General features: G+C 46.7%; 1 protein-coding gene across 1 annotated transcript; it reads left to right on the top strand.

Moving 5' to 3' along the window:
• Window positions 1-2,208: 2,208 nt before the first annotated feature.
• LOC119376410 (5-phosphohydroxy-L-lysine phospho-lyase) lies at window positions 2,209-23,754 on the top strand (the record flags this gene model as incomplete). Its single annotated transcript, XM_037646241.2, is given in 4 exon segments — window positions 2,209-2,333; window positions 8,573-8,727; window positions 19,570-19,659; window positions 21,856-23,754. Coding segments are annotated over 4 exon segments (647 nt in total), but the record flags the coding sequence as incomplete, so codon positions are not given.
• Between the last annotated feature and the right edge of the window lie 1,803 nt (window positions 23,755-25,557).

Genomic DNA, 25,557 nt, shown 5'->3' with positions numbered 1-25,557 from the left:
TGCATGACAATTTCGCATGCCACCAGAGACATCGATCGTGTCGTTCGTTCACGAGTGTGGCAAGCTGCAGAAGGTGTCCAGAATTATGCTTGCGAAAACCCCGGCACTTGGCGTCACAAGTAAAAACTTGATCGTACTGCAGTCGTTGCATGCATTCAGCTTTATGGTGCTGGAATGACACACTACATAGAATTGCACCAGTGTGCTCGTGCTCGCACTGAAAGTGTGCTGCACGTTTACAAAAGAAAAAGGAAAAGAAAGTGCTGACGGTCGTGACGTGGGCTTCTACGTCAGGACATAGCTTCTTGCGCCCTTGTCATCCCCCCCATGTAGCTTTCAGTGCACTCACCAGGATGAAAGGAGAGAGAGAAAGTGCTTAAAGCGCAAGACAAACATCTAATTCCGGTCGTACTTGGGACTGTAAAAATTTTTGTGACAATTGATTCGTAAGGCATTAAGTCCTGATAGTGAAGTTATTCAATCATTACCTTGGAAGGTGAATAACCAGCCAAAACAATGCAATGTACACAGTAAGAGAACACTACTTGCAGTGTGTATATAGCCATTTATTTACCTTCAATCATGTAGCAACTAGCCCAGCTTACGACTTTGTTGCTGCATACAGTTATTTTCACATATGTCGGTGCTGTGTTGGTAGCACTTCCATCAGGGTAGGGATTTGAGACCTGTTATAGGATACGCTTTAGCGCCTGTTTCTCCATGCTGCATTCCATTTAAACCTGAAAATCTCAAAAGCCTTGCTGCATTGATAGCACTCTTGAGCTTACTGCAGAATCCCTACTTTTATTTTCTAAACTTCATTTTGAAGGTGGTATGTCTACATTTTATTTCCTATTGCGAGGCACCACTGGTATTCCGCTGTATACAGTCGACGTCTGATTTCCCGGACGCCCGAAATTCCGGACATGCCTGATTTCCCGGACTCATCTGTGGCACCGTCAAGTTCCTCGTAGAGTCAATGTATTAAAAAGTCCGAAATTCCGGACGCTTATAGCCTTCGCCATCCGATTTCCCGGACTTTTTACTGTTAACCGCCTACCCAAAGTCACCACCGACGCCGCCATTTTGGTTGTTTTCATTTTCATATCCTTGAACCCACCATACTCGCATCAGCAGCAACGCCGCACCGCGCCGCGGCTGCCGTAACCTCGAAACCGCACGTGTCAATCCGTTGCCAGCCGTAGCTTAGCCAAGCCAAACCTCACTGTGTTCGTTCACGTGTTGTCGTGTTGTTTTGTCAGCTGTGCCAGCTCTGCGGTCGTGTCTGCGGTTGATCGTTTGCTGCTGCGCGCTACCTTCAGTGATCACGTTTCCCGACCTTCAGCATCCACCGAGTTCCTATAGCTGTTTCGTGCTGCGCTTTTCGTCGAGCGGATTCGCCGTTTACAGCAATGGCACCGACTGCTCCTTCGTCTTCGTCCGCGCCTTCGAAGCGCACAAAGCCACCTCGTAGGCTCACGATGACGAACTGCCATCCGCGGACGTTGCCTTCGACGATCTGCGCGCTGGCGGCGTGTTGTTTCCAGCCGAGATAACCCTTGAGGGCTTCGCCGACGCTGACAAAGACCTCGAGCTATGTGCGGAGTTTACCGATGACGAAATCATTCATCAAGTTACGGAGGATTCCGATGACTCCGACACCGAGAACGAAGAGCCAGCTCCTACACAGCCAACGAGCTCGGAGTTGACGCGAGCACTGATGACACTGTCATTGGTGTACAGCGGCAACATGACGTTGACTGAAATTGAGGCAGACATAATCGCGGCCAAGCGGACCGTGCAAAAGAAAATAAGCGACTTCTTTGCGCCCAAGTGCTGACCTATGAGGTAGTGCCGGCCACGTCGTATTTTTTTTTTATAAACGGCTGTTTTCAGAGCCACCTAAACAATGCATTGGCTGAATTGCTATGGGAATCTTGTACTGCGGCTGTGACCCTCTCCGTCAGCGAAAAATACCTACCAAAAATGTGCGCTTTCACGTGCATTCGTTTTTCCGGACTGCCCGATTTTCCGGACGTTTTCGCGGTCCCTTGAGGGTCCGGAAAATCGGACGTCGACTGTATAGCAACCGTGTTTCTTCCCAGTGAGGGCAGAGTCATTCCCTAAATGTGACATTAACCAAAGTGTTATTAGTACCACACTTGGGCAGTTTCGAACTGTTGAATAACTTTTCATTATTTTTTGCAGACATCTGTCCAGACATTGTAACCCTGGGCAAGCCTATTGGAAATGGCCACCCAATCGCCATGGTGGTGACTACGAAAGAAGTCGCTAGCAGATTTGAAGCCCAGGGCGCCGAATACTTCAATACAGTAAGTATATCCGAGGCCTTCCTGCGCTGTCATTTTTGCATCACATTCTCATTTCGCTTACAATATCAGCTGGCGTCGGCATGGCAACATTGGGAGCCTTGATAGTGATACCTTCTGTAGCACTGGAGTGTGTGTGGTGTTGAAGATGAACGCAAAAATAATGATCAAAATGGGTGCACAGGACCTGAAGTCATTCATCTTCAAGTTTCAAAACCTTGGCAGACAACAAGAAAACTTTCGCATTTCCCTCTGCCACTGACTTCAGTGGCGTGCTCCAGTCGCCACGCTGCTCTTGTAGAGACATACCGGTAGTCTCTGCTTGTGGTGGCTGTTGTGCAGCATACCTGCATCATTTTGCAATTTGTTATCAAAACTTGATGTTCAAAAATGGGAATTCTTTTGTATCTCAAGAAGTATACATCGTGTTTTTATAATTTTTAGCACACAGTAGTGTGACCTAGCGGGGACCATATGAATATTGCATGGGACATGTCTTTTCAAGCCAATTAAAACGCCAAGCCATTGTCGTCGGTACCGCATGATTGTCACACACCCGTTAATGGGAGGCAGTCACCGGGCAGATTCCAAGGGCTGACATATCAGCCCCCTAAAACTTGGCACGAAAGCACGGACAATTTAAGAGTAGATCCTTTTAACGGGCCAGCAAATGCCAGTTGTGGTCCAAAGACTCGTCAGAGCCCAGAGGTGAGAATACAAGTATATTCTCAATTAAGGCAGTACACACATCTCGTGTACTTGCACACTTGGCTGGTTAACTCTGAATACAACTCGGATGTGTTTTAAAGGGACACTAAAGGCAAATATTAAGTCGACGTTGATTGTTGAAATAGCGGTCCAGAAGCCTCGTAGCGCTGCTTTTGTGCCAAGGAAGTGCTTATTTTGAAATAAAATCACGTTTTTAGTGGTCCGCATTGCGTTAGCGCGCTTCAAATCTCCCGCCTGAAAATACGACTCTCCTACGTCACTGCTGCCGTGCCCAACGTTGCCCGCTTTTACTGCGCGGCCGCCGACACTAGTGGCAGCCGAGCGGAAGTAGCGGGACCCACAGTAGCAACAACGGCGCTGCGCCAAAGACTTGCTCGGATGGGCACATTCAAAGCCGTCACCAAGTTGCGGTTGGTCTCGTAATCCTCAGTACGAAAGTGCAGCGAGCACACACGCAGAGGTTTTGACTGTTTAGCACACTGGCGCAATGGCATGACACTAAGCCACTTCGAGCGTAAGGGTTCATTCTGCGGCACCCAGTGAAAAGACACACCGGTTTCCTTGCTGCAGCACTGGCGTTGTGCACCATTCGGGCATCCGGCAATATCACACGCATGCGGAATTTTGTCGAACTTTCTGTCAGAGCGACTTTTACGAGCGCGCAAAACACGCACGGCAGTACGCGATCCCGAAACTACCACTGAGATGGGCGAGGCACAGTTTGGCGAAAACGGAACCTTTGAACCACGCGCGCCGTTCCCCATGGCAACGCCACGGAGGTTTTGTTTTCCATGAATCAAGCGGAAACGAACAAACAGCATTTTATTACGTCTTTTGATGCTCGGAATGTTCTTTTTTTACTGCTGCTAGTTTGATTACTAGTGATTTATTGTAGGCCGACTTCCCTACGTCATCGGGATCACTTCGAAAATGTCCCACTCGTGGCGCTCATCATGTGATACATTTAGCTTAATTTCTCGGTAAGTAGGGCACTGCTGTTGAAAATATTGCCGTTTTAGAAGTTGTCATACATTGGGCTTTCACTCTGACATAAATTGTTATTTGCCTTTAGTGTCCCTTTAACAACACCAGGGAACAAATTATCGAATTGCACTCAAATACAAGACACGCGAGAACATTCAAGAACAATTAAAGTCCTTTCGTATTCACTGGGGCTTGTCCAGCTGAGCAGCCTCCAGCTTCCGGAAAACTCGCGGTGACTAGCACAGACCAGTGGTTCCCCTTCGGCAGTCATCTCTTGGCGTCATCTCTTGGCACTTCTTCCTAGACTGACCAACAGCTCTACATCGTAATGCAACACTTCTCTGGCCGACCGAACCATGCCGACTTCCTCATTTCCGCATGCTTATATTGAGCTGTACCCAGGTTCAAGATGCTTTGACATGACGCATCTGTGCATAGCACAGCGAATGCTTGAGAAGAAGGGAGTTCCTTCTTGCATGTTCGTGTAGTGGTGGCAGATGTGTCCACAGCAGCAGCTTTGCTAGACGTTGCGTTGTGTCTAGATGCTAGATATTTTTTTTCTGGCCTCTGCGTGAGCACTTGATTCAAAGCGTGCTGGCTGTCTGCAGGAGTTTTTTCCAAGGGGGGGGGGGGGGAGAGGGGGTGGCCAACCCTTGGTGCTGTGTTTCATGCTGTCGTTTGAAGGCGGCAGCGCGCGTTTCGCACTGGCGTACCCAGGGGGGCACCAGGGGTGGCACACATTGAGCCCGTGCCCCCCCCTCCCGAATATTTTTTTTTGCCTAGGCATACGGCGCACTAAATGACACTTCACCACATCTGCCTGCCTAGCCCTCGCTTCAGATCAAGGAGGTGCCCCCCCCCCCCCGAAAAAAAATTTTCTGCCTACGCCCCTGGCGCTTGTGACAATGATGAAACGTCTCTTCCTAATACAAGAAATAGCTGTTGTGTGTCGCTGTGCTCCAAAATTAAAGTAGTTTCTTAGTCGAACTAAATTTATAACAACTTCGTTTTCGGCGTTGCCACTTGTGCAACGATATTCGTGCATTCCACGGTACCAGAAAAAGCAATGGAAACTACATGTTTAATTTGTAGGAAAGATGGCTTTTAAGGGCTCGTTTTTCCTTGTTAGACGCAATATTAATGAGAACTAACAGACAATAATGTCAAGGAAAGTATAGGAGATGTTATTTGTAATAATTGGGATATAAATGTGAAGAAAGTAAAGTGGACAAAAAGATAACTTGCCGCCGGCAGGGACCGAACCTGCGACCTTCGAATAACGCGTCCGATGCTCTACCACTGAGCTAGGGTGGCGGTCATCCCCCCGTCCACTTTATAGGGTATACAGTAAAAGCTCGTTAATTTGACTCTCGTTAATTCGGAAAATCGGTTAATTCGGACACGTCATCTGGTCCCTGTAAATACATGCATCACTCTATGAGACTGGGCGCTCGTTATTTCGGACAGATTTGACCGCAAATCGGATAATTCGGCGACTCTCGGGCCGCTGGCGAGGCTCGAAAACGAAAAAAGAACCATTCGGAACAAGAGTGAAGCTCAAACGCAGCATCGCCATGGACATCAATTATCGGCTTGGCTTGACTTGAGACTGGTTGAACGCCTTTTCTTCGCGCGTGATTATGGTGGCGTGATAGCGTGTGGGCGGTGTGAGTTTGGCGCGGTGTCATTTTTGTTGCTTTGTTCCCGTTGGTGTGCTGCATCGTTGAACGCCGTTTTATCGAGGAACTATTCAGTACGGCTCCTTTAGCTTGATCGTTGCTGGTGCTTTTGTGCTGACTTCTCGTGTGAACGCACTCTCCGCCGATGGCAACGCCGGCGAAGCGGCCCAAGTACGAGGCCAAGGACTTCACCACCAAAGTAGAAATTTTGCGTGCCCTGAAAAATGGGCTCTCCCGGCGAGAAGTAGCTCCTGCGTCATGACGTCGGCAAACAATACGACGTGAGTCTCCTGAGCGCAGTTAGCATTCTTCGCGTATGTGTGGCAGAGCACGCCTGCGCACGCCATTGCCAACTGTTTCAGGCACAGTGGCTTTGTTGTACCGACTCCAGCGATGCCGCAGTGGTCGAATTGTCGCCGAACGACGGTGCCGATGACGGGCAGGATTTCGGAAGTGTTATGCCTGATGCAGTGACACTCGACGATTATATCGGCATTGATGGCGTTGCCACTGCCGGCTCTCTGACTGATGAGCAAATCGTCAAGGAAGTGATGCATGGCGACGAATCCGAGAACGAAGAGCCTGAAGAGCAGCAGCCACACTATGAGCCACACAGGCCCCCTCGTACTGTGAAGGAAGCCGCGGAGGCTCCCGTCGTCCTTAAAGAATTTTGTTTTGGCACTGCAGACAGCATGCGAGCTGCTGAGCACCTTGAAGGGCTCAGAAAAATTGTGTCCGCGCGAATTTCTGCTCGAAAACAGAGACGCATCCGCGATTACCATGTAAAGTAAAGGTATGCTGAAAAAACTCTTGCATTTATTGTGTTTATTTCGACCATTCGATAATTCGGACATTCGGTTAATTCGGACATTTTTTCCGGTCCCTAGAAATCCGAATTAACGAGCTTTTACTGTATACAGTAGAACCCCGCTGATACGTTTTTGAAGGGACCGTAGGAAATAAACGTAAGAGACGGGAAACGTAAGAGCCGAAAAACAGGAAAAACGGCAAAATATTTAGTGGTACAGAATTTTATTTGAATTCTTACGAGCAGCACGAAAATTGGCGCGCTCAGCCGCGATCTAGTCGATGGATAGAAACGCGGAGCTTAGGACGGCCTTATCCACAGAAATGTAATCAACGTATGTGATTTTTTAACACCAACAGCTGTAGGCATGAAAAAACTAAGCACACGCAATCACGACCGGCGCGGCGAGTCCGACCGCGAACCGCACGCACGACCATGCGAGCTCCAACCAGCTCGAACTCCTCCCGTTCTCCGACAAATAACGATGATGATGAGTCTACGCCAACGCGATGGCAGAAGTGAATGCCAATCTCGAAGGCCTTGCTTTCGCAAGCAATTACGTCATACACGCCATGTTTGTGCAATGCAAATCTCAGAGGCTATGCTTTTGTCAATAGTAAATGCCAATCTCGAAGGCCTTGCTTTCGCGAGCAGTTACATCATAGACGCCATCTTTGCAATTTGAATCTCGAAGGCCATGCTTTTGTTTGCATCAATTGAAAGATTGTTGCTTGCGCCTCTCAAGCGGCTAATATTACGGTCAAACGAGGCCAAGCTGCGTGAAAATGCGCCATGGCCGCTCTCTTTGGTAGTCACTCGGTCGGCTCCGGGCGCACTTCGCGACGTATCATACGGGAACGGTCTGACAGTTACGACGTAACAGCGGGGTTCCCAATACATTGTATCCTATGGGAGCTATGCCGGGACCGGCGGAAAACGACGTAACAGCCGGGAAAACGCAGCAGTGAGGAACGTAACAGCGGGGTTCTACTGTATATATGTGCATTTAAACCTGGGAGTGTTAGTCAGTGCCGATCGCAGCCATGGCGGAGAGTGTGGAAGGGTGTTGTGTAGCAGGGCCTTTTTAAGGAAGACCCATGTCAGAATGACAGTTTTCTGAAGAATTGTCCGCATTTTTTTTTGTTTGTTTTATAATGCATTGCCATTCATGAACTACGAACTCTCGCTTTCGGAGATACTAAAAGTATCTCTGAAGGCGATTGTCTGGGAATACGAACCCTGATCCGCCTCCTTTAGAACATTTCCACATGGGTGTTTGCATTGGCACTCGGCCACGATCTCATTGACTGATAAAACCACAAAAGTGAGAACAGCATAATTCGCAGAAACGTGATCGTGGCATGTGATTCCGTTGACACCAACAGGTGGAGACGTGGCAAAACATCCAATCACCTCGACGTGCTTACACGGCTAGTGCTATACTTGTTAGAAGCACGAAGTCTATGCAATAAGATTTTGGATAGCTTGGACAAACTCTTGGGACATCTCAAACGATAACTAGTATGATCAATAAGCACCAATGTGATGGCCCTCTGGGAAAACACAGATGTTTATGGCTTTACTTTTCCTAACTGAGGATGCCAACACAAATTTCAGGGCCAAAATCGTCGGAAGCACCATCTTTGGATAGCAAATACAGATCTCAAAGGCAGTGTTTTGCTTGAAAGATGTGTTACATTCACTCTCCATAATTTATTTCTGTCAAGTTTTTTTTTTGTCCCATGTTGGTACAGCCTTTTTGTCTAAGAAACTGCAAGAAACTGCAGTCAACTCGTTGACCTCCTGTAGCACTTGAACTGCTTCAGAAGCCCAGCAGAGTAATGCAGTCTTGTCCTTTGGAGGTTTCTAGTTCTGCGGGAACATGCCACAATATTTATCCTCAAAGTGGTTTTCTTGAGAAAAGTTGTCTGTTCCCATTAGAATCGGCGCTAGGCACAACAGCCAATCTTGAAAAAGTTTTCAATACATGTTTGCTGCAATGTTTATTCACCCTGCGTCTTTTTTTTTTCCTTTCTCCGCAGTATGGCGGTAATCCAGTGTCTGTGGCAGTAGCTTCTGCTGTGTTGGATGTGATTGAAAATGAGAAGCTGCAGCAACACGCCAAGGAAGTGGGCAACTACCTCCTGGCCTCCCTGCGAGAGCTTCAGCAGAGGCACCCCCTCATCGGTGATGTCCGGTAAGTCGCCATGTCTGGTGACCTAGGTTTTCACCTTATACAATTTGGTCAACGGTTAAAGGAACCCTGAACTGGCCTTTGGGCTTGGTGAGGAAATATAGTAGAAGCTCAGTGATACGATCACGGCTCATATGAATTTCGGGGTGATACGAATTTGTCTGTGGTCCTGGCCAAGGCCCATTAGCCTGCAGTTGAATGAAGTACTTTTGTTGCGAACCGGTTTTCACCCCGCGACGTTCGATACAAATGCACGCTACCGCGCACATACGCGCTGGTGCTGCCCGCGCTGTCGCCGAAGACACGGCAATCCCGTGCAGGCATGCGAGCCGCCAGTTTGTCCATCAGCGGCGCGTTGTATCCTCAGAGATTGTGCGCACGAATCTTGGAGGCCCTAATGCTTCGTGAGCCTTCACTTTAGATTACAGTGTGAGAATGGCAGACTGGGCTTGTTGGTTACACATATTTGAAGTTTTAAGGCGCGAATAAGACACGGACGAAGAATAGGAACACACACACGGAGCGCCACTTCCAACATAGATTTATTTCGAAAGAGCACAGAACATATATATCCACCACGCGCGCCGTCAACGTTGGCGGCGCGCGTGGTGGATATATATGTTCTGTGCTCTTTCGAAATAAATCTATGTTGGAAGTGGCGCTCCGTGTGTGTGTTCCTATTCTTCGTCCGTGTCTTATTCGCGCCTTAAAACTTCAAATATTTAGATTACAGATGTCATTGGCGTCATGGTTTTTTTTTTTTTTTTTTTTCGCCGCAGGAAGCTGGTGTCAGGTTGAAAAGCGTATTAAGATTAGGAAGGGGCTACTAGTTGTCATGTGTCACAACACATCTAGTTCATTAATTGCATGTGCGTGCATGCACCATACATTTGAGAGTACAAGTATGGCCGTTGATGTCTAAAAACATTACTGGCAATCATTCGGAGCTCTTCATGACGTCGCTGCGGCCTTGAGAAAGAAGAAATGAAAACGTACGCCAGCTTTCTTTTGTTGCATACTAACTTTCAATGTTTTCTGGTGGTACGAATTTCGGATGATACGAATATTTTTAGTGACACCGCGAGATTCGTATAACCGAGGTGTTGTTGCACAATACACTGATAAAAGACAGAGCTGTGAATGTCTACATCTCGGCAAAGTTTTCTAGTGCTCGGCAATTAAGCTCGCAAGTGGAAGGCAACGTTGACATCTCCCTAAGCGTCCTCTCTTAACGTACCGTAAAAACCGGACTATAGGTCGGACCGCAATATAGGACGACCCCCCAAACTTCGAATCGTAAAAAAAGAAATTAAAAAAAAATCGCAAAGTATCGCGGCACGCCCTCACCTTGATAAAAACGCAACGCAACTAGCTGCACTGTGGTGACATTTATTTTTATTTACACACTGTTCAATGCTCCCCGCAGGGGCGTCTGCGCAAGTAGGCGTTTGGTGTGTAGCGACACCACGGACCCGAGCTAACGGGGGGTTTCGACCCCTCCCACGCCTAGCCGTGCGTGGCTTTGCCGTGTCCGGGGAAAAGGGGATCCTGGGGGTTGAGCCGACGCTGGGTGATTGGACCTTTAAGGCCCCCCGGCAGAGGCAACACACCCCTTTGGCCCCGGCTTCACGTAGACGGCACCCCTGGGCTGACCCACCCAGGGGAAACCGGCAGTCGCCTTTTCCTGTCTCTCTCTCGCCTCATCTTCGTCTTTCTCTCTCACTTTTAAACTTTCCTGTCTACTTCTCCCTTCTCGTTACTTCCGATTTTTCCTGGCGGCAAGGGTTAACCGTGTGTGGCTCCCAACCTTGGGTAGACCATATTAGGTTATAGTGACGGCGTACTGCTGGCGTTGCGCAGACTTTTCGTATGTTCTGCCACGTCCCCCTGTTGGGCTCCGTGGTGGGTGGTAGGCGCCGTTGCCGAACAAGCGACTTTTTCCATGGGACCCTCGAACCCCTCTTCCACCGATCGTGCCCCAAAAAGGGTACGCACCGATGCATCTCAATTCTTTTGGCCCCAAAACAACGACAATTTTCCGAAATACCACGTGGTTCACTGTGAACAAACATCTGAAAAAGCTAGAGCCATTTCACCTTTTCTTGTTGCTAAGTGCTTGAAAGACACCATAGGAACGGGATATAAGGCCACAAGGATGGCAAGCGGGGACCTACTCCTCGAATTAAAAGACAAGGAACAGTACCTTAATTTGTCACATCTAGTCGCGTTTGGAAACATCCCCGTCTCTGTGAGCGCGCACAGGACCATGAACACTGTCAAAGGTGTAGTGTCAGATGAGGACCTGATTGGCCTCAGCGAGGAAGAACTACTCGATGGATGGAAAGATTCAAATGTCACTCATGTCCAAAGGATCAAGATAAGGCGCGACAACACCGAAATACTGACCAAGCATTTGATACTTACTTTTGCCTCCAGCACACTACCCGAAAACATTGAAACCGGCTACGTCAAGCTTGCTGTACGACCTTTTATACCAAACCCGCGGCGATGCTTCAAATGTCAAAGATTTGGTCACGCGTCTCAAAGCTGCCGAGGGCAGCTCACCTGTGCAAAATGCGGAACGACGGGTCATTCTGTTGATGACTGCGCTGGTGATGGGACTCACTGCGCGAACTGTGAAGGTGATCATCCTGCGTACTCCAGGGCCTGCCCGGCCTGGAAGAAAGAGAAAGAAATACTCACGATAAAAGTAAAAGAAAACGTAACGTTCCGCGAAGCACGACAGCGAGTTTCACCATCATTTCCAGCAAGGACATCTTTTGCCGAAGTGGTGCGACGGGGGGCAGCACCACAACGGCCTATCGCGTTTGCCCGGACCACTCGCAGCGTGCCCAGGCAAACGCCACCCGCCCCCATGGTGGGAGCAGCGAAGGCTGCCCCGCCTACTCTGAATCTGACCACACCGGCGGCCACTACAAGCTCCGGCACCGTAGAGGCCAAGGAGAGCACATCGCCCTCCGGCTCGGTGGCGTCCAAGACTTCGTCACACCAGGCGAAGTCCCCACCTGCCAAGCCAGAGATCCCGGCGACTCCAGGGTCGTCGGGTCTCACGACCACGCCTCGCCAGGGGAGGTCGGACAAACAAGCCAGCAGCTCGCATACGCGGGCGTCCAGTGCCTCAAACGAGGCAATGGACACAACTCCGGTGCCTCTGGTACCGAAAGAGCGGCGTAGCTCCCTGGAGCGCGCTAAGAAAACCAAAAAGCCGATAATGGGGCCCGACGACGGTCCTGCTGCTTGAGCTCCAAATTTCGGCCTAAACAACACCCACTTCCTTCTCGTACACACAGCACTACCTGACATCCAATATGGAAGCACAAATTATACAATGGAACGTGAGAGGACTGCTTAGAAATCTCGACGATGTCCAAGAACTCTTACACAAACATACACCAAAGGTGCTGTGTGTACAAGAAACACACTTAAAATCCAAACACACGAACTTTCTACGCAGCTACATTATTTTCCGGAAGGACCGGGATGATGCCATCGCGCCATCCGGAGGTGTAGCGGTTATAGTCAATCAAGGAGTAGCATGCACACATTTACCACTTCGAACTTCCCTTGAGGCAGTGGCTGTTCGAGCGGTTCTTTTGAACAAACTCGTCACCATTTGCTCTCTATATATACCTCCACATTACCAACTGCAAAAACATGAATTTCAGTCTTTAATAGATGAGCTCCCTGAACCTTACCTTGTACTTGGGGACTTTAATGCGCATAGCTGTCTATGGGGTGACTCCCGCTGCGATGCGCGAGGTCGTCTAATTGAACAGTTCCTTTTCTCCTCTGGCACGTGTCTCTTGAATAAAAAAGAGCCAACATACTATAGCCTTGCGAACAATACCTACTCGTCCATAGACCTCAGCATCACATCTCCATCACTTCTGCCCCTTCTAACATGGAAAGTCATTAATAATCCCTATGGAAGTGACCATTTTCCTATAGTTCTGAGCACCCCAATAGTTAACGAATGTCCTCCACAGGTTCCCAAATGGCAAATTGACAAAGCCGATTGGGAACAGTTTCGTAAAATGGCTCTCTTAAGTTGGACCAACATGCGTGCTTTAAGCATAGATGAAGCTGTAGACTACTTTACAGCTTTTTTGATTGATGCCGCAATGAAGTGTATCCCACAAACAGCTGGACTGCCCGGCAAACGACGTGTGCCGTGGTGGAACACTGAGTGTCGAAACGCGCGCAAAAAACAAAATAAAGCATGGAGGCTGCTTCGGGACTCGCCGACAGCCGAGAATCTGGACAGTTTTAAAAGCATAAAGTCACAAGGCAGGAGAACTCGCCGACAGGCAAGAAGACAAAGTTGGCAGAAATTTTTATCGGGAATTAACTCATATACACAGGAGGCTAAAGTCTGGAACATGGTTAGTAGGGTAGCAGGCCGACAAGCGCATTCACTTCCCCTAGTAAACACACAAGGTGACAGCTTGGAAGACCAGGCGAACTTCCTAGGTGCACACTTCGAACAGGTGTCCAGCTCGTCACACTACACGGAAGCTTTCCAACGACACAAAGCAAAAATCGAACAACAGAAACTAGAGCGCAAATCCACAAAACACGAGGAAGCATACAATGAACCTTTCGGCTTAGCTGAGCTACAGACGTCGCTGAACTCATGCAATAAATCCGCCCCAGGTTCCGACCGTGTTGTATATGAAATGTTGAAACACCTGCCTTCTGAAACCCAAAAAACCCTCCTTTCCCTGTACAATGCTGTTTGGTTTTCCGGCGAGATCCCCTCGGCCTGGAAAGAAGCCATCATAATTCCGATTCTGAAGCAGGGTAAGGACCCATCCTCAGTATCCAGTTACAGGCCAATAGCCCTAACAAGTTGTCTGTGCAAGGTTTTTGAAAAAATGATAAATCGGCGGCTTCTACATTTCCTCGAAGCCAGCAACTCACTTGACCCATACCAGTGCGGTTTTCGAGAGGGTAGATCTACCTCTGACCACCTTATCCGTATCGAGGCACAAATTCGCGACGCTTTTGTTCACAAGCAATTCTTCCTTTCGGTGTTCCTCGATATGGAAAAGGCCTACGACACCACATGGCGATTTGGAATATTAAGAGACCTATCCCACTTAGGTGTCCGAGGAAAGATGTTGACCATAATCGAAAGCTATTTGTCCAATCGCACGTTCCGTGTTCGAGTGGGTAATGTCTTGTCCCGAATATTTGTCCAGGAAACTGGAGTGCCGCAAGGTGGTGTTCTGAGTTGCACACTTTTTATTATAAAAATGAATTCCCTACGTCTGTGTATTCCACGGAATATGTTTTATTGCACATATGTTGACGACGTGCAGATCGGTTATAAATCTTGCAACCTTTCAATGTGCGAACGGCAGGTGCAACTTGGTTTAAACAAGGTAACCAAATGGGCAGACGAGAACGGGTTCAGCCTGAACCCGCAAAAAAGTACTTGCATATTATTCTCAAGAAAGAGAGGCCTACATCCCGACCCAGACATTGATCTGCATGGCCAGCGGCTACCTGTGAAAACGGAGCATAAATTCCTCGGCGTAATTCTAGACACGAAACTAAGCTTCATATCACACATAAAGTATATAAAGAACAAGTGCATAAAAACCATGAACATTCTAAAGGTACTGTCACGCACTACGTGGGGTTGTGACAAGAAGTGTCTGATGAATCTTTATAAAAGCCTCATACGCACGCGCCTAGATTATGGGGCGATAATATATCAGTCTGCGACAGCAAGCGCGTTGAAGATGCTTGACCCTGTCCACCACTCGGGCATTCGTATTTCTACGGGTGCTTTTCGCACCAGCCCCGTGGAAAGCCTCTACGTCGAATCGAATGTGTGGTCGCTCCACCTGCAGCGATCTTACATGTCGTTTCTATACTATCTCAAAGTGAACGCAGACAACGAACACCCCTCACACCCCACAATTAATGATATATCTAGTTCTGCCCTTTTCGACCACCGTCCTTCGATGCGACAGCCCTACTCACTTCGTGTGAGGGGCTTAGCTCAGGAAACGGGTGTGCCACTTTCCGAACACTGTCTATTGGCTCCCGCTGCACAACTACCGCCGTGGCGGTGGCAGCTTATAGACTGCGATCTTTCTTTCATGGAAGTAACGAAACACGCGCCTATTGCACATATCCGTACATACTTCCTTGAACTACAACACAAATACACTTGTGCAGAATTCTTTACAGACGCCTCAAAGTCCAATACTTCTGTGTCTTACGCAGCCGTCGGGCCATCCTTTACGGATTCCGGTATTCTACACCCTGAATCAAGTATCTTCACGGCAGAAGCTTACGCGATACTTGCGGCCGTTAAACGCATTCAACAATTAAAACTACAAAAGGCAGTGATTTACACAGATTCTCTAAGCGTGGTAAAAGCCTTAAAAACTCTTAAAAGACACAAAAACCCCGTCTTTGTCTCGCTGTATTCTCTTTTAAGCACGATATACGCACTCGAACAACATGTCGTAGTGTGCTGGGTGCCAGGGCACCGCGAGATTCAAGGCAACGTGTTGGCGGACCAGCTAGCAGCATCCGCCCACGAAAACAGTCACAACACATCCTTAGCTATTCCCCCACTAGACCTAAAACACTTCCTGAAAAGAAAGCTCAGAGCCTTTTGGCAGACCACATGGGATATGCATACACGAAATAAGCTACACGTTGTCAAACCGCATCTCGGTAACTGGCCGCCAGTATCAAAATCACGCCACACGGAAGTTACACTCTGCAGACTTAGGATCGGTCACACATACAGTACACACACACACCTTCTGTCCGGTGGCGAGCCACCTTTGTGTGATAGATGTGGTCAGCCACTCACTGTCCTTCACGTCCTCATTCAGTGCAAGGAACTCGATGCTATCAGAAAAAAGCACTTTTTATTACCCTACCGGCAGCAATTTCCATTTCATCCTTCAATGTTCATCGGTAGGGACCCGCTTTTTACATATCAGTCACTGTCTGCTTTTTTAAACGACGTACGGAGTTTTCATGTCATATATCAAGGTGATCCGTAGCACGGCCTCTAAACAGAGGTCGCTGCTGCGGTGAATACGCTAAAGACAGCACTTGCCTCGCGGCCCTTGGACTCAAGGGCATTGACGAGGCATTCGTGCTGATGTCATATCTTCATAGTCTTATTCTTGCGACCACTTACCATTCATTCCACTACTCATATTTCACGTCACTGTCATGATTTTAATATATATATATGTTTTACCCGCCTTTAGCGCGAGGAATTTTAAGGCCCCTTTACAGCTACTTACCGCAACCATTGCTCACATCCTTTGTCTCATGAACTGGCGCTCTTTGGCCATCAATTGGCCCTTGCGCCATTAAACACCACATATCATCATCATCATCACTGTTCAATGCTAGGTGGTCACGAAGTTACTCGGACTCATCCGAACTCGAGTCGGATGATGTTTGTTTTTCACTAGCGACGTCCCATAGTGCATCGTCCTCTGAGCCATCTAACGCGTTGCTGATGCAACATTTCCGGAAGGATTTGCGAACCATTTCTTCCGGGAGGGATTTCCAGGCTGAGGACACCCAGCCACAAACGGTTGCGAGCGGTGGACGCCGTAGGCGGCCAGCGGGGGTCTTGGGATTGTCTCCCAGCATCCACTCACTGTAGAGCTCGCGCACGCGATCTTTAAACGGCTTGTTTAGCACAACATCCAGTGGCTGGAGTATAGAGGTCAGTCCCCCGGGGATGACAACAAGATCAGTCTTGCCATCGGACAGCGATCGCTTGACATCGGCCGTGAGGTGACCTCTAAAAAAGTCGAGCACCAGCATGCTCGGTCGTTGAAAAAGGGCACCCAGTCGCCGGTTCCATACGAGCCGGATCCATTCCAGCATGAGGGATTCGTTCATGAACCCCTTCTCGCTTGCCCTCACGATTACATCCCGAGGAAAGTCCTCCTTTGGTAGCGTTTTCCTTTTAAAAATAATATAAGGGGGCAGCTTCTTTCCGTCTGCTGTACACGCGAGCATCACAGCAAACCGCGAATGCTCGTTGCCCGTTGTCAATAGCTTGACTTGCTTCGCTCCTTTCTCGGTCACAGTCGTGTTCGATGGCATATCGAACCAGACCGGAGTTTCGTCAGCGTTGCCCATGTGGCCCATCATGTAGCAACGCTGTCGACGAAGCTCGATGACGAAGCGCTGATACTCCACGAGCTTGTGCTCGAACTCTGCTGGTAGTTTTTGACACACTGAAGTACGCCGCCGCAGAACAAGGCCCTTCCGCTTCATGAATCGGCGCACCCACGATGGCGAGCCCTTGAATTGCGCCCTCGTGAGCCCCGAGTCGCGCGCAATCTCGAGCGCTTTCACGCGGATGCACTCCGTTGTCACGGGTAGCGACCTTGCGCGCAGCTCCCGGACGAACTCGGCGAGTACCGTTTCCAGTTCGGGGTGAAGTGCAGTCCGTCCACGAAACGACGTTTTCTTCTGGTTGCTGCAACTTATGATGCGCTGTTTCTGGCTCCTCCAGTATCGGATGCTCTTCTCCGTCGGACCGAATTCTCGTTGTGCCGCCAGGTTGCCGTGGGCTTCTGCATACTCGATGACTTTTTTCTTGAAGCACATTGTAAACTGCCGTCGGCTGCCACTCATATTGAAGGAGATAGCCTCAGATAAGGATAATTAAACAGCGCAAAACCAACGCAGCCACCCTTGCTTCGCAGTCGGCACAAAGAAAACGCAAAATGGCGTCGCCCAACGGTGCTGTTGCTGATGCTCACGATGGCAATAGGGCTACCGACTTCATCAACCCATTGTTGCAAGACTTCCATAGGTTTTCTGCCAATGACCGGTATATAAGACGAGGGTCGACTTTTCATCGCGTTTTTTTGAAAAAAAATTCGACCTATATTCCGGTTTTTACGGTAGGCAGTTGGAAGGTTGCCAGAGGCTGTCCTCTGGCAGCGGGTAGACTCCCACAGAGAGCTGCCATTGACTGATTGTTGACGGGAACCAGGCAGCTTATTTGGATCAATGCACTCCTCTCTACTGTTACTGTATTTAAGCTGTTAAATGAACAGGCTGTAGTGTTCAGAAATCTGCATTTTGAGTTTTCATAAGAATTGTGCACTTCCAAGAGAAACAGACTGTCATTTGACCTCACACAGCCGTCCCTACCCTGGTAGGAATGAAAGGCAGCGTTTTAATGGACGTGGGACTTGCTCCCTTCAAATGGTGCACATTGAGCATGGATGAGAAAGGTTATTGTTACACTTGTAGTATCTCTGTCTGTGCTCGGGCTTTTTAAAAATGATTTATTTCTGAAGGGCAGTTTAGTTGTTCCAAAGCATTTTTGGAACTTTGAAAAAAGTAGTACGGGGCCACTTAAAGCTCTAAAAATAATCTGCAGCTTCCGTCTCGCTGGAACTTTGGCTGAAATTGCACCCTGAAGCTATATTGATCGGCACTATACACATGGGTCAGCACCACCAACTAAGGCAGAAGTATCGCAGTGCGTAGAAGTAACTGTAAGATACACCTCGTATAGATTGGTGCCTCCACGATTAACTAGCCAAAGAGTTCACATGCTGCTCAATAGGAACCCCTTTGGTGAATTGGAAACTAGTAAATAGGAAGTTTTCCGAGGCATTCTTGAATTTTCAGCACATCGTGCGTTTCCTCTAATGGTTCTGCCATGACCTTTTGTTTTGCACGCTAAATGGGGATGTGCATTGGTCTCTTCTTGAAGCTTTGATGGTCGCAGGACCAGCATTTGATTTGTATGACTTGGGCAGAAATGCAGCACAACTAGTGCATGGGATGTCTGGTTGTGCATGCATTTCGATGGTCAGCAAAATGGAGTGTGTTGTGCAAACTTGCCAAGGCCTTCTCCACAGTAAAAAAAAGTGCCTGCATTTTATTGTAAGCAGTAAACCTGTTTGAGGCGTGCTACATAGAGTTGGGTGATGGGTTGTCCATGATTTCGTCTTTCTCTATTGTAGGTTGACCTTAATGCGCAAACAATAATTGACAGAACTGTCGTGATCTAAGAACTGGAAAACCCTTTTGAGTTTCAGTTTGCCTCCGAGCTTCCAAAGCAATGGAAAAGTGCTTGAAGTACAATATGGTACTCCTTTAACCCTTTAAAACGCTATGTACACAATTGTGTACACCACTTGTTTTTGCTATTTGTGTCAACTAGGGGCTAAGAAAGAGCGATATATATCGAGCTTTGGATGAATTGAACCTCCTGCATAATAAATTTGTCTTGGTTTAACTTCATTTTGCAGTATACTGTTGCATATGATCACTTTGCTGAAGGCACTACCACGTCTGATGTGCCGCTTCCTGCGAGCCATGTGAAAAGTATAATTTTTCTTTGCTGAAAATGGACGGAACCAAAAATGAACTTGCACTATATTTATGGCCCGAGATTTCATTGTATTTAAGCCAAAAAAAAAAGAGCATCAATGACTTCAGGATAAAGAGATTTTTAATTACAACCTAAATAGAATTAGTTACTAGAACACACATAAGTTAACATATTATGACATTATGTTTGTTGCAATAGAATATTTAGGGCCTTGAAATAACAGTGTATCGATTTGACACATTTACAGACAGTTCTTCATAGGCGGTGTGTGAAAGGGTTAAGCTGAATACAAAATATCTGACGCCCTAGGGGCCCATTTCTAAGCATTTTTTCAGGTCTGCATATAACAGCTGAGCCATAGCGACAGTAGACATACTAATTTGCAGTTATATATGTTCTCATAAGTGAACCAAAGTGGCAAATTTGTCAAGGTGATAACAGTGGCGTGTATTGTTTCTCTGCAGTGGTCACGGCCTTTTTGTGGGCATGGAACTAGTCCTTGACAGAGAGTCAAGAGAGCCTGCTGGAGAGCAAGCCAGTGTGCTGTCTCTCAGGTATGTGCATGTCTTGTATCACCCCCCAACCTCCTAATTTTTTCTTCTCTCCTTTATTTGTAAGCGCACTTAGTTGATTATGGTTGCTCAATAGGGGTGTGCGAATATTCCGAAGTTTCGAACAATGAATCAAACAGCTTTCTATTCGTTTTGGTGCTCGAATCGAATAGTGCATATTCGAAATCGAATACTTTGCTAATAATCTGCCTCGACAAGAAGACCCCAAAAGAACGAAACGTTGGAAGAGTGAGGGATCATTTTAGTTGTTTGAATTATTGTATGTTAAAATGCATCAACCCAAGCTTTTACAGGAATATTGAGGCTATACTGTTCACCGGATGAAGTCATTCATGCTTAAATGTCCAGTCTCGCCGAATCAAGTGTCTGTAATCCACTGTATCATCATAAGATTCATGATGTTGATTCCTGCAACCATGAAACAATGTTTCATTTTTGTGTCTCAGTTTTATTTAAAAGGTGATGTCCAATTATGGCTTTGAATACTGAAGTGCTGTGGTTCAACCTACAGTTATACTAAATATCGTGAAGGCTCTTATTGCTGCTGTATTCGAGCTTGCCCCAGTTTACATAATTGTGGCATTTTTTTGTCTGTTAAAAAGCAATCGTAATGTTCCTTTGTTAAAGTTAGTAAATATTTGTTTCAAATAAATTGCTCTGGAAATCTAGGGCTGTTCTGGAAATTGTTGTTTTGCTATTAGAAAACTATTCGATTCTTACTCGTATTTTATTCTAAAATTCACTATTCGCACACCCCTGTTGCTCAAGCATTAATATTCGGTATGATTTTGTTGTTCCTAAAGTGCCGCTTCACGAGCCACAAAATTGGCTTATCAGACTTAATGACCTTCTTGATGGTCACCTTGGGACCCTTTCGGTTCATCGTTTATTATTTTTCTAATGTTCACATACGCACGGGTAGAAAAAGAAAGCATCTAACTAGTGTTTTGCTCATTAACATACACACAAAAGAGCGGGTAGGAAAGGCAGCACAGATTTTAAGTTCGAGTTGCTAGGCACCCATGGTAGCACCTGCAACTGCAGTACTGTTTTCTTACCTTGCAAAAGAAAATCTGAGCCTGTTGGTACATGTTAACTTATTGAAGGAAAGCACTGGACAAGAGGCAGCACAGAGTCCACGTGTGTCCTTCTTATCCATTTCTTTAGTATTGCTTACCTTGTATGTTGTCACTGTGAATGCTAACCTCTTGTTTGATTTTGCTTGCTTAAACTAGCTTCCTACGTAAGCAGCTTAACTTGTTTTAATTTCACTTGTAATAGTGTACGTAATTCCAGCCTGTCCTCAGCTTTTTATGTTTGTATTGGTTTATTGTAGTCAACACTTATTATGTTGAAGTTGCATTTGACATAAAAGTGGCTTCTGGATTTCGTTATAAGCATATATAGGTTACACGCTGGAATTGGCAGCTCGCGTTATCTTTACTTTTATGTGTACAATAATTGAATTCATGTTCATTATCGTGGAGTAAGATCCGACAGGAGCGCAGAGTCCGCTCGTCTGGAAGGGACACATTCTGCAACGCTGGTTCTTGCTTCAGTGTGTTCGCCCGATCGCACTATAAATGAAGAAAAGCTGCGGAGGAGAGATGGTCATCGAGCAGAACCTTGGGCAGGGGTTCTCTCTGTCGTTGCCATAGCAATGGCGTTTTGTTGTCTGCTCCTCGCGTGCCGCTCCCCGCCGCTGTCGCTGTCGGCCTCTGGCAGTCAGTGCATGTGCTCATGAGAACAGGTTGATGAATGATTTCCATGTGCCTCGACAGGTGGCGCTAAGTGTTTTGAGTAGTGCAAGAGAAGGAGGAAGTTATGTGGGAAAGTGTGAAGAGGAGCGGATGGAGAGAGCAAGGGGACGAGCTACGCGTTGCACAGTTTGTCTCGAGCGAATGCGTTACGTGGCGGCGGAGACGATGCTCTTGTCTTAACTTACTCCGTGGTTCATTATATTGAGGTTGGCCGGTATAAGGGATGGCATTCCATGTCACATTCAAGTGTCAAACAAAGATTAGTTTCAGATATGAAGAGCATCAAGTGTTTTCTTTTTTCTTTGTAAGCAAGGCTCATTTGTTGTCATAGCAAAACAAAGCAAGAGATTGATATTCTTGCACCTTTGGCATACACATTTTTCACGCCTCTCTCTTTCCTCCGTGGACTGTTGTGCAGGCTCAAGCAAAGTGGTGTGCTGCTGAGTACGGAGGGCAAGTACGGCAATGTGCTCAAGTTCAAGCCACCTATGGTGTTCAACCATGACAATGTGGACACTGTTGTATCCAAGCTTGACACCCTGCTTACGAAGATCGAAGACGAGTGTGTGGACTTGCGCTACAACTTTGCCAATGTTGCGCGATCACTTGCCAGCAGTGCAGAGTCGCTGTCTACAGCTTCGTCCTTCGACTCGCTCGAGGAAAGCTCCGAGGAAGATTTGTCATCCTCCTCTTAAAGACTTTGCCTAATGTTTACTTTGATCGCAACGAAACGGTTCTTTCTTTCCTTTTTTTTTTTTTTTTTTTTTTTTTTGCGCAGCCACTTTTCAATTGAGCTACTTTCTAATCTTCTTATTCAGTGATGCCTATATGTGTTAGCATTCCCAAGTATGAGTTTTTTTTACATGCCACCATGTCTCGTTTAAAGTGGCAAGTGCTTGGATGCGCTGAGTGAGCACATGCGAAAAAGATCTGCTTCTTCAGAAACCTGTGTAGGTACTTGCACCAGAAACTGTTTTTGTGGCTGCTTCGGTTTCCTTAGCCTCGTGTAGCTGTCATAACAGTTGTAATTTTGCGTTGTTTGCAGTACGTTGCTGCAAAGCTACATTGTCATTGCTGCGTGCTTCGCTCAAATTTTCATCATTTATTATCTTTTCTCCGCTTTGGACTATTCATTGGAGACTACAGGTGTATAGGCATTGTCGTTTGTATGTTAACATTACCACTGTCATGGCCGTGTCTGCTTTTTCCAGTACAGATTCGTAACTTTTTCTTTTGCCCTCTAGGTGACACTAAAGTACTTTATTGTAACTTTAGATGTTGTTGCTTGTTAGACTTGTGGCTTAGTGAACATTCTTGGTATTTCAGGCTATTGCAAGATGTTGCTTGAACTACCCCTGCTGTCTTCCACTTGTCATTGACAGACTTGAACAATGGCAACAAAAAAGCAGACATCTTTTTCTTTTTGTTCACAAAGCCACTACCATCCTGTGTAACAAGTTTTCTAGTTGCGCATTAGTTAATGCTCTATTTGGAAGTGGTTGTGCAAGGACGACGCTCTTTCTTGAGTGGTCATCTTTTAGCTGCTACCCTTGAGGTGCTGTCTTTGTGGATTTCCTTTATGATTCTTTGATGTACATGGCACATTGCCTTGCTAACTTATTTTTTTCCTCCAGAATGCTTAATGCACTTCACCCTCTGGAGTTGAATTCTTATTGACTGGTATCCAGTCATCATTTCACATGGGTCATTCTTTATCTCGAGAAGTGGCATGAATTGTCTTTTTTCTCCCAGTCATTCTTATTCATTGCAGTTTATATATTGTGTGTTGCAGTGTCATTCTACTCGTATTTTTCACTGTATTCTTCACTTTTTGATGTCTCCTACTGCCTGCATGTGTCCTAAGCTGGAGGCAGCAGCTGGTAAGCTTTATTGTCCACATTTTTCTGCCGCATCAGGCGGAATATTTTATCGGCTTATCTGCTGATGTCTCCAGCTCATGGCTGCAGTCTTGTGGCATTGTTGGCTTCATGCGACTTCAATGACTTGTCACTGCCACATGTTCTGTGTGACTCCATGTTGCGGGCTGGGCAGTTGGCAATGTTTGTAGCTTTCTCATCATTTGCTGTGAAGGGCCTGCCTGCTTTTGGCCAACTATGCGAAGGCGGGGTTTTTTTTCCTGTGTATGTATCGTCGTCTTGCCAATAATTCCAGTCTTCCATAGTCTTTTCCGCTCCATCATACAATACCTTCTGCACATGTTATGATGTATGCAAACTGAATGGCACACTTTATGCCATTTCATATACATATATACAGTTAGGATGCTTTCTTGCAATAAACAGCCTGTAATTCTGTCAATTTCTCAATGGCATACTATAATATGATCATGTGTCCTTGTGAATTACTTTGCCATTTTATTGTGTGTGTGTGTGTGCGTGGATTTTGCAAAAGCTACTTGGTGACCTTCAAGGCTATGACAATTTATAACTCCAATTTTAAATTTCCTGTTAGTTACTGTGGCATTGTTACAGAGGAGCTGAAGATCAATGCATTGTTTAATTAAGACCTTTTATAATGTGGCATCAGTTGCTTCAGTATGTCAGTCATGAGATTATTTAAAACCAGGGCCGTACCCAGAAATTTTTTTCGGGGTGTGTTTGTGTGTAGAACGGCCAACTTTGGCAACTCGTGGTCGCTGTGAAGGCATGCAAATATTTGACTATCACCCGAAAAGTTAAAGAATGAAAAAAATTTGGGGGATGTCAGAACCCCCTCAACCCCCCCTTAGTTACGGCCCTGATTAAAACCATCGTCACCATGTAGTGCATACATCGTTTCATTTATAACTGCAGTGGATATCCTTCTCTGGCGGTGTCAATAGTATTGGGATGTCATCTCATCTATTTTGGAAGTAAAGTCATATTGCAAGGAAATAAAATAGAATGCATAGCAAGAATGTACAAAATAAAATTGCAGCTCCAGTGATATTTGAAGGTCAGTGGATCTCAGTGAAATTTGCTAAGTACATCCCCCTGCACACTTCTGTCAGTTATTATGTGAAACAGCAGGTTTGAAAGATGCACAAATTCTTTGAACATGAATTCTATTCATTACCTCACACCCCCCACTCGGCTTCTCACAATTATTGGCTGCATTGTGTATGACTCGCACACATGTACCTGCAAAACTAGAATGAATACCCGGCTATAGAGGAGGCAAATTCATGGAGTGCGACGTACACGAGATACTGTTTGGTGCTACACGCTGCTGTCACTGGTATTTGTTTTGTGTGCATGGCGAGGTGACGAATGGCAAGTGTTGCATGTTTGGCTGCATGTACAGTACGGTCCACTGTTAAAGGGAACACTCCAATGAACACCTTTCATTTTGCTGGCCCTCTAAGAGCAAGTGGACAGGGAAACATTGTTCATGCACTGCACGAGTCTGTCAAAAAGAGGCAGGACTGTCAACCACCAGTAGTTGTATGCCAATCTAAGCCACTACTTTCCTGCAAGAGAGCGAAATCCAAACATGCCCTGCACGCAAGTGTTCCCTTTAACAGTGGACCCGTCTGTACTTCAGCCATACGTGCAGTTTGGGCTGATGTCGATTGCACTGAGCTGTGGTACGGCCTAACACAACCAGCGAACTCGACCACAAGTGTAAACCGAATAAAACAGTTTCTATTGTTCGTGATAAGACAGTAGGCATACAAACACGGACAGAAGAGAGATGTCGGGACAACACAAGCGCCTGCTGACTATTTTTCATCATGAATCTCTATCAAGTGGCTCAGCTTTCTGACATTCTAAGCTCTATAATTTATTGCTCAGTTTTGAGCGTATGTTTTTAGAGTCTGAAATTATAACGCAGCAACGCACGAAAGCTTCCGCAGCATTGTATTAGCCGCTAACCCACGCCTGCGCATTTAAAAGATCCATGAGGGTGGCCCATACATAAAGCCTCCCATGTCCGAGCGAGGCAGACGGTCACGTGAAGATGTGACAGGCAGCTGATATACCAAGACGGAAATAGCCAGTGATTGCTGCGAGAAGGCCAAGCAATAAAGTTACGAGGAGACGATCGGTGTCATCTGTCGTATGGGCCATGAAATAACGCAATCAATTTGTGTAGTGTTCCTTTGGGAGAATGTACAGCG

This window comes from Rhipicephalus sanguineus, unplaced genomic scaffold (assembly GCF_013339695.2).
Source record: "Rhipicephalus sanguineus isolate Rsan-2018 unplaced genomic scaffold, BIME_Rsan_1.4 Seq119, whole genome shotgun sequence".
Taxonomy (NCBI): Eukaryota; Metazoa; Arthropoda; class Arachnida; order Ixodida; family Ixodidae; genus Rhipicephalus; species Rhipicephalus sanguineus.
Note: the sequence above shows the minus strand (reverse complement) of the source record. Positions and strands in the feature narration are given on the sequence as shown.